Source organism: Mandrillus leucophaeus, unplaced genomic scaffold (assembly GCF_000951045.1).
Source record: "Mandrillus leucophaeus isolate KB7577 unplaced genomic scaffold, Mleu.le_1.0 Scaffold403, whole genome shotgun sequence".
In the NCBI taxonomy this organism is placed as follows: Eukaryota; Metazoa; Chordata; class Mammalia; order Primates; family Cercopithecidae; genus Mandrillus; species Mandrillus leucophaeus.
The window spans coordinates 623,374-633,123 of NW_012104288.1; the positions used below are offsets into that span (position 1 = coordinate 623,374).

At 37.6% G+C, this 9,750-nt stretch overlaps 1 protein-coding gene across 1 annotated transcript in view; it reads left to right on the forward strand.

Annotated features, from left to right (window-relative positions):
• NDUFAF2 (NADH dehydrogenase (ubiquinone) complex I, assembly factor 2) overlaps positions 1-8,420 on the forward strand; it is a 245,100-nt gene extending 236,680 nt beyond the window's left edge. Inside the window, exon 4 of the mRNA XM_011992123.1 lies at positions 8,097-8,420. Coding sequence (XP_011847513.1) covers positions 8,097-8,348 — 252 coding nt within the window. The 3' untranslated portion in view covers positions 8,349-8,420. The remainder of the gene's footprint in view (positions 1-8,096) is intronic.
• The last annotated feature ends 1,330 nt before the right edge of the window (positions 8,421-9,750 follow it).

The following is a 9,750-nucleotide window of genomic DNA, read 5'->3' on the forward strand; positions in this document are numbered from 1 at the left end:
CACCTGTGGTCTGAGTGTGACTCCAGAGAAGCAGAATGTGGATACCTGAGGTTGAAAACTCTTTGGGTAACCTTTGAACCTATTCAGATATCTCTCAGCCCTTCCCTTTCCCCAATACTCATCAAGTAATCTAAACTTATCTTCCAGTCATGATAACTTCATCAGAGAGCACTCACTGGTCATCAGCTCTTAGCCTTGCCTCAGATATTAGAGTGCATTTCCAAAGCCCAGGTTTACATAGCCTTAGTTTTCTTTCTGTCTCCCAACACATCATTGCAGAGACCTCTAGTATTTTTCTGCCATTTGTTTTACCTCCTCTTTATAATTCAAATATCCACTTATGTTATCTAATAACTTCCATAGCAATAAGTGTATATTAAAGCTGAATTCCTTGCCTTTGTGGAAAGTTAATGTGTCCTAGGATTTTGCATGAGAGACTGTATGATTGGAGCAGCATAACTACTTATTATAATGTCATGCCTAATGTCTGTGAGTGAACGATAAGTCAACATGTTAGTAGATCCATATTTAAGTTTTGTTTTTTTAAAAAACAAACTTTAAATCTCTTTTGTCATTACTACACATAGCAAGTTGCAACACTGAATGCTACAATAATATAGCTACCAAAAGGGCTCTTAACCAGGGCTCTTGGCAAAGTAACAGCATTGGAAAGGACTTGAGCCACAACCTTTCGAGGGCTTAAGTTCACATCACTGAGTAAATGAACAGTACACTATAAATAACCATTAACTCCATTACAAAAACAACAATGAGCTTGTTAAAGGCATTTAGAGCTTTTCTCATTTTCTCTTTTTTAATCTAATCCTTCCCAAACAATGATAATTTATATTAAATTTTGACCAGAAAAATATATAAATTCAAACATTAAATACATGCAAGTTGAGCAGCTCAAATTCAAAATCCAAAGTGCTCCAAAATCCAAAACTTTTTGAGCACTATTAAGGCACTCAAAGGATTTGGGATACTTAACTGTTAGGTAAAAAGCAAATATTCCAAGATCCAAAAAAATCCAAAATCCCAAACACTTCTGTTCCTAAGCATTTCAGATAAGGGATACTTACCCTATAATACTTTTTACAACTGATAATTTGTTTTCCCAATATTAAGGCTCCATACACAACTCAAGCCTAAACTAATTTGCTCCAGCTGAACACCCCTGAAATGAGAGAGACTGTCACAGACCATTGGTCATTCATAACACATACATTTAAGGAAAGTTTGGACACAGAGATTTTGATACAGCTCATGCCTTTTTTTAATTGTCAGTATGGTTTATTTCTCTTCTTCCCTGAGATTGGTGGAGAATGACATTCTTCAATATTTCACTCCAGAAGCCTCTTTATCTGACCCTTTTAGAAGGGGTTGACCTCATGCAACCCTTTAGAAGGGGTTGACTCTCAATTGTCAACTCCATGAGGTTCTGCTTCAAATGGACAAGAAGGCCATTGCTGATATCCTGCTCTATATCCCTAGTCAGGGGAGCCAAGACAATAGTGTAAAACATGGAAGCGTTGGTGAGTAGAGACTTTTTGTTGATGGGAATAAGGAGGTAATGAGGCAGAGTGTTGTTAATTTGAGGACTGCACATGGTAACAACAGCCCTCTTGTCTCTCAGGCTGTGCGTCTCCTGAACCAGGTTTACAAAGCTTGAGAAGTTTGCTTGGCAGTATAGTCATGAATGGCCTCAAAATCCATATTGGTAGTTTCAATGAACAGTGTAACAATGTTCCTCATGTGCTCAGGGAACTTAGATTTGGTGGACATAGAGTTTCAGGTATCCAGCACCTAGCAGAGTGTCCAAAACTCTGGTATTTTTCTCTGCAATGAAGTCCTTCATTCTGATCATTTCCAGTGCTATTCATTCTACAAGGTTTCCATCTTGCATCATTTTCCTTCAGCTGAAGTATTTCCTTTAATGTAGTAGAGGTTTACTTGTGACAAATTCAGCTTTTGTCTGAAAATGTTCTTATAATATTTTCATTTTTAAGATATTTTCACTGGATATAGGATTCTAAGTTGTTTCTGATGAGAACTCAGTGTTATTTCTTATCTTTGTCTTTTGTATAAGTGTCTTTTTTCCTATGTCTAGTTTTAATATTTTATCATTAGTACTTAGCAATTTGATTTGGATGTGCCTTGGTTTTGTGATAATCCTGCTTGGGGTGTTGAGCTTCTTAGGTCTGTGAATTTATATTTTTATCTCTTTGGAATAGTTTAGTCATGATTTTCTCTTCTCCTTCAATGACCACATGTATATCAGACTGCATAGTATTGTCCAGTAGTTCACTGAGGCTCTGTTCATTTTTTAGCCTTTTTTAAAAACTCTCTCTTGCTTCAGTTTTTGTATTTTCCATTGTCTTATATTCAGATTCACTGTTCTTCTACAGTATCTAACCTACCATTAAGCACTCAATTTTTTTTATTTCATAGGTTATGTTTTTCACCTTGAAGTTATATTTGGTTCGTTATAACAGTTCCCATTTCTTTCTTCATGTTGATTTTTTTGCTTTAACTCTTTAGACATTTTTATAGTAATTGTGATAAAGGCCTTGTCTGTTGATTTCATCTTTTCTATCATGTCTAGGTCTACTTCTGTTGACTGGTTTTGGGTCATCCTTTCCTCTTCACCTCTTGATTACATGATGAACAGTGAAATATTATGTTTAGTATCTCAGTTTTGTTGTCTTCCTTTAGAAAATACTGAGTTTTGTTCTGGAAGGCCATTAATTGACACTTGAATCAGCCCAAACTTTTGCAAGTTTTGTTGGTTTTTTTTTTTTTTTTTTTTGGTTTATTTTTTGTTTTATTTTGTTTTGTTTGTTTTGTTTTGTTTTGTTTTATTTGAGACAGGGTCTGACTCTGTTGCCCAGGCTGGAGTGCAGTGGTGTGATCTTGGCTCACTGCAGCTTTGACCTCCTGGGCTCAAGTGATCCTCCTACCTCAGCCTCCCGAGTAGCTGGGACCACAGCTGCATGCCACCAGACCTGGCTAATTTTTGTATTTTTTTGTAGCAACAGGGTTTCACCATGTTGCCCAGGCTGTTCACAAACTCCTGGACTCAAGAAATCCACCCACCTCAGCCTCCCAGTGTGCTGGGATTACAGGCGTGAGTCACCATGCACAGCTAGAATCTTACTTGTAAGTTTTGTTAGGGTAGATCTAGAGCAATGCAGTCCAATCCAAATTTTTGCAATGATGGAAATGTTTTATAACTATACTTTCCAATATAGTGGCCACTCGTTATACTTGGCTATGAAGTACTTGAAATCTGGCTAGTATAACTCAGTAACTGAATTTTTTATTTAATTTAAATGGTATGTGGCTAGTGCCTACTGTATTGTACAGCATAAGTCTTCAATAAGCTGTACTCTTATGCCAGTTTAGCCCTACACCTAAGGAGTGACCCTTCCGGGATCTTTACAATGTCTCAGATGTTCAACGAGCTCTCCCTGGCTGATGAGAACTTGACTTTTTCCTAGTCCAGTGCCAGCTCCAGCAATTTTCATTAAAATTTCACTACAGTTCCCCAGTATTCTTTAGTGAGAAGTTGTCCTTGCTTTATGGAGTTTCACCCTGCACATGGACAGCTTAATATTTAGCTGAACACTCAACTGGATTACTATGCAGATTTCTAAAACTTACTTACTCTGTGTATTCTGGTACTCTGCCTAACATATCCTATATTCCAACTTTCTCACACTCCCTAAACAACCATCTCTATCTCTCCCTAAACCACCATCCTCTGGTTGGATTCCCCCACCCTGTGTAGCAGCCAGTAATGTGTCTCCAGCCAGAAAGCTGGGATGATATAGGGCTTATCTAATTTGTTACTCATTGATGCCCTTCAGGGATCACACTACTGTGCTGCCTTTTGTCCAGTATCTGAAAAATGTATTTTTGTCCAGTTTTCTAGTTGTGTCATGGCAGGAGGACTAGCCTGGTACCAGTTATTCCATCTTTTGTCTGAAACTAGTAGATTACCTCTTACTTACTAACACCTCTACCCATTTCAAAGAGAGATGTGTACAAGTTTGGTATGTTTATTTTTTACCAGAATGAAATAAACAATCACTATTTTAAAATATATTTGTACCTTCTTCTGTTGTACTATCACAGAGTCTTGCTTTGTCATCCAGGCTGGAGTGCAGTGGCGTGATCTCGGCTCACTGTAACTTCCACCTCCCAGGTTCAAGCGATTCTCATGCCTCAGCCTGCAGAGTAGCTGGGATTACAGGAGTACACCCCCACCCGGCTAATTTGTGTATTTTTAGTAGAGACAGGGTTTTGCCATGTTGACCAGGCTGGTGTCGAACTCCTGACCTCAAGTGATCTGCCCGCTTTGACCTCCCAGAGTGCTGGGATTACAGGCGCGAGCCAAAACACCAGCCCATTTGGCATTGTTTTATAAAAGCTTACTCACCTTGTAATACATAACTATCTTAAGAAACATAATACTGTTATGAGTATAAACCCCATTTTCAGGTAAAAAAAACTGAGACTACAAAAGTTAAGTAGCTTTCTTGGTGTCACACAGCTAGCAAATGGTATATTTGGGATTGAAACCCTGTCTGAGTCAAAGAATTACCCATGTGGATTGTCATCAGTGTTATTTTTTTTAATGAAGAAGTGAAATATTGGAAGCAACAGTAGAGGTGGTTGTTAAGTAAATCGTGGTGAGAAAATACCATTCAGTCATCTTTTTTTTAAATGTTAAAGAAAAATATTTATTGGCAGCAAGATAAGTAAAATGATGAATATTTATTTTTAAAATACAAACATTTATGTAGAGAGACACCCATTCCTGCTTTATCCTTACACAAACACTGAAACATACTGTTATTTGATAAACATATGGAGATATAGGGTGATATTGTTCCAAGGAATTGTAAGGAAAAATACTTGCTTTATGGTAGTTTCTATTTGAAAATAGACTTTCTTAACAGTCTTTAAGGTCTACAATTCCTATCCTGTTTTCTCCACGTAACTACTTCCTTATCAATTCCAAATATTTTCGTTGTTGTTGTTTGGGTTTTTTTTCTTTTGTTTTGTTTGAGATGGAGTCTTGCTCTGTCACCCAGGCTGGAGTGCCGTGGCATGACCTCAGCTCACTGCAACCTCCACCTCCCAGTTTCAAGTAATTCTGCTGCCTCTCAGCCGCCCGAGTAGCTGGGACTATAGGCATGCGCCACAATGTGCAGCTAATTTTTATATTTTTAGTAGAGACAGGGTTTTCCCATGTTGGCCAGGTTGGTGTTGAACTCCCGGCCTCAAATGATCTGCCCACCTCGGTCTCCCAAAGTGCTAGGATTACAGGCATAAGCCACAGAACCTGGCCCTTCAATTCCAAATATTTACAAGACAGTATTTCCTTTCATAAATGATTTACTCTCTGTTTAATTTTGCCTGGTACTAGTTATGTTTTTTTCAGAAAAACAAAAAAATTCTTTTTTAGGAAAAATCATAGTCTCCATATTTTTCAACTCTGAAATCTTTAACCATCTTCATATGTAAAAATAATTAATATATTCAGATTGACTTTTCATTTGCCTCAATAGCTATTATAAGAAAGTCTTAGAAAAGTAATGTTGAATGAAGAGAAATTATGTGAAGGCAGGAGAAACAAGAACAGATCTTTGTCCTCCATTTTCTTTTCATCAAAAAGCATATGCATGTACCAACTGTAAGACTGCAACTATAGAGATTACATAAATAAAGTAGGCATGGGCACAGCTTCAGGTGATGTGACTGATCTATAATACAAAATCCAACCAAGCTCCATACCAATTTCTGAGTATCCTCTTGCTACTTGAGGTCGGTTACTAGTGCAAGTTTAACCTGGTCCTGAACTTTTCATTCCACTCCGAAGAACGAGCTTCCATGAAGACACAGGAACTTGAATTTCTGTCTACTTCCACTATTTCCAGTATGATATTGAGGGATTTCCTTTGTGATATATCGTCACCTTACATAACAATTCTAGAGGTTATAGGAAAAAGAAAACCTGATTTCTCTACTCTCACCCTCACTTGTAGCAACTACCCAGAAGCTCAGTTACTGTGGTGATTAAACTACTCATGGGGAATTGCTCTGTGTTGTGAAAATTACAAGAATATTTATAAGTATTGTTCTTTCCTGCACATATTTGCTTTGAGGGAGAAGTTTCATTAGATGGGCCCTTCTTCACATCTAAAACTAAGTCTATAACACTAAAACCACAAAAACTTTTTCCCCTTTAAGTACAAACTATTATTTTAAATGTCACTTTAATATCAGAGCTTGCCTTTTTAAAGGACTATACAATCAATTTTACTTGAAATTCACTTGAGAAACAGGTGATATCATACATTTAGATATCCAGACATTGCCCTTTAATTGACATTTTTTAAAAGTTTTGAAATTTTAAAATACTTTAGAGAACTCTCTTCTTTGGTCACTGTTGTCGGATATTAGTTACATTAACGTTCTAATTTCACATTACAAATAACATGTTCTAAAAATCAGATAATACAAGTAAGCAAAAAGAACATTAAAAAATTTCACACGTTTAGACATGCATTGTGAAAACAGAAGGAATGGGCCAGGCATGGTGACTCACACCTGTAATCCCAGCACTTTGGGAGGCTGAGGCGGGCAGATCACCTGAGGTGGGCAGATCACCTGAGGTCAGGAGTTCGAGACCAGCCTGACCAACATGGAGAAACCCCATCTCTACTAAAAATACAAAATTCACTTGGTGTGGTGGCATATGCTTGTAATCCCAGCTACTCGGGAGGTTGAGGCAAGAGAATCACTTGAACCTGGAAGGTGGAGATTGCGGTGAGCTGAGGTTGTGGTGAGCCGAGATCACGCCATTGTACTCCAGCCTAGGCAACAAGAGCAAAACGCCGTCTCAAAACAACAACAACAATAAAAAAAAACAGAGAAGGAATGAATAAAGTTACTGTATTGCATTTGTTTTTAAGATACGTATCTTGGCCGGGCGCGGTGGCTCAAGCCTGTAATCCCAGCACTTTGGGAGGCCGAGACGGGTGGATCACGAGGTCAGGAGATCGAGACCATCCTGGCTAACATGGTGAAACCCCGTCTCTACTAAAAAATACAAAAAACTAGCCGGGCGCGGTGGCGGGCGCCTGTAGTCCCAGCTACTCGGGAGGCTGAGGCAGGAGAATGGCGTGAACCCGGGAGGCGGAGCTTGCAGTGAGCAGAGATCCGGCCACTGCACTCCAGCCTGGGCGGCAGAGCGAGACTCCGTCTCAAAAAAAAAAAAAAAAAATACGTATCTTTTCAAATATTAATATCTCTGAAACTATGTGTGGAATTTGCCTTTTTTAGTGCTATAGTGGTGCTTTTTAAATGTGATGGTCTTTTATTCAAGGAAACACAGTAACAAAGAATTGATGGTAATTTTTGGTATAGATCCTCCTAGATAGAATTCTGAGGAACAGAACTGCATTGTACAATCTGTTTGCACAGATTTGAGAAAGTATTTCCAATAGCAAAGAGCCTCTCTGCAACAGTGTCTAGGGCATGCCAAACCCTGATTCCATTCCTATCCTCCTCCTTTCCTGCCATACCACTCCAGAAGAGAAAGGGAAATATTAATAGATGGGGCTTGGTTCTGGTACTACAGAGGGTGACATTAGCATTCACACATTTGAACAGCAAAGAAAAAAATAAAGGTAGTCAGAGCACTTCTTTCTCACCAGTGGAAAAGTACAGTCACTGAGTTTTAGGGCAGAAATCAATGTTAAGCTTAGGAAATCTTTCATAGAGTGTCTCAGGCTCTTGTGTAATATTTGACATTTATTTGTTTCATTTTTTAGGTAGTAAATATTTCTACTATGGGGTGCTTCATGTCTATTATAGCATAAAATCAGGACAGAACTGTTTAACACTAGTATGTAATCATACAGCTTTTTCAAACTTATATACATATCTGTATATTATTTAAATGCAAAGTATGTATGTATGTATTTATATGTATATAATATGTATTTTTTATTGTCTATTTTTATAAAAACTTTATTTTTTTAACTAGAAATTTAATAATTTCTTCCATTTATATATACATGCAGGAAATAGTAAAGAATGAAAAATACAGAGAAGAAGTCAAAATAAAAAGCCAAGATTTTTGTGAAAAAGAAAAACTCCTTAGTAAAGAGACCAGTGAGGAACTCTTGCCTCCACCAGTTCAAACTCAAATTAAAGGCCATGCCTCTGCTCCATACTTCGGAAAGGAAGAACCCTCAGTGGCTCCCAGCAGCACTGGTAAAACCTTTCAGCCAGGATCCTGGGTGCCACAAGATGGCAAGAGCCACAGTCAATGAATGCATTATGGTCAAATCTTTTCATGTATATGGATGTGACTATTTTAACAAATAAAAGAAGTCAAAACTTAATTACCTTGTATTTTCTGAATGTACAATAGTTTCCTATTCCATTAATCTTAAGAGTTCATTTTTAGTATGCACAAGAAATGCGAGATTATGTACTATAGAAACCTAACTACTTTTAGATTAAAATCCTTCATTTGACTTAGTCATTGTTATTTATGAATTTGCTTAGATTTGTTTTTCCCTCTTTGGATTACTCCCTTGAGAAGGATCCTGTAGCTGTGAATGCTTAGTACATTTTGGATCTTTATGATCATTTGGGAACCACTCATAGATATAACTGGGTACAAATAATGAGGGTAAAATAGTGAGCTCTCCCAACTGATCAAATGTAGGAGAAAAAAGAATGAAGATTCTTATTTCTGGAGAGGTGACCTGTAAGATTCTAAAAGACTAATAAAAAATGTGAACTTGGATAAAACATGTAGAGGCAAAGAAAACTTAGTTGATAAGTGAAAAAAAAACCACTAAGACCTTGATGAGAGGATGGGACAAAAGCTACCTTATGGTGGGACTCTGGTTGGAATTTGGAGAGAGAAATTAGGACCAATAGAAGTATACAATCCATAACAAAGTCTGAAAGGACAGTAGAGAAAGAAATAATGCAATAACTGGAGTTCCATGAGAATGAAAATTACTTTGAAAAAATAGAAAATTGGAGAAAGCTCTCAAAAAGCAGAAATTAATTCCACTAGAAGACAGAAGACAATGTACATATTAAAACATTATATACAAAAGTACATTAAGAGGGCCATACATTTTCTGGAGTGCACAACAAAGTTTTTGTTGTTATTCCAAAACAGAGTTTTTCTCACAGTGTTTGGCATACAATAGATGCTCAATATTTACTGAATGAATGACCCAAATTTGTGTGTGTGTGTGGGGGGGGTGTGTGTGTGATTATGAATGCTTTTATTTTCTTTTGTATTTTATTATTATTATTATACTTGTAAGTTCTAGGGTACATGGGCACAACGTGCAGGTTTGTTACATAGGTATACATGTGCCATGTTGGTTTGCTGCACCCGTCAACTCATCATTTACATTAGGTATTTCTCCTAATGCTGTCCCTCCCCTAGACCCCCATCCCCCAACAGGCCCTGATGTGTGATGCTGCCCTCCCTGTGTCCATGTGTTCTCATTGTTCAACTCCCACTAATGAGTGAGAACACATGTTGTTTGGTTTTCTGTCCTTGTGCTATTTTGCTGAGAATGATGGTTTCCAGCTTCATCCATGTCCCTGCAAAGAACATGAACTCATCCTTTTTTATGGCTGCATAGTATTCCATGGTGTATATGTGCCACATTTTCTTTATCCAGTCTTTTATTGATGGAC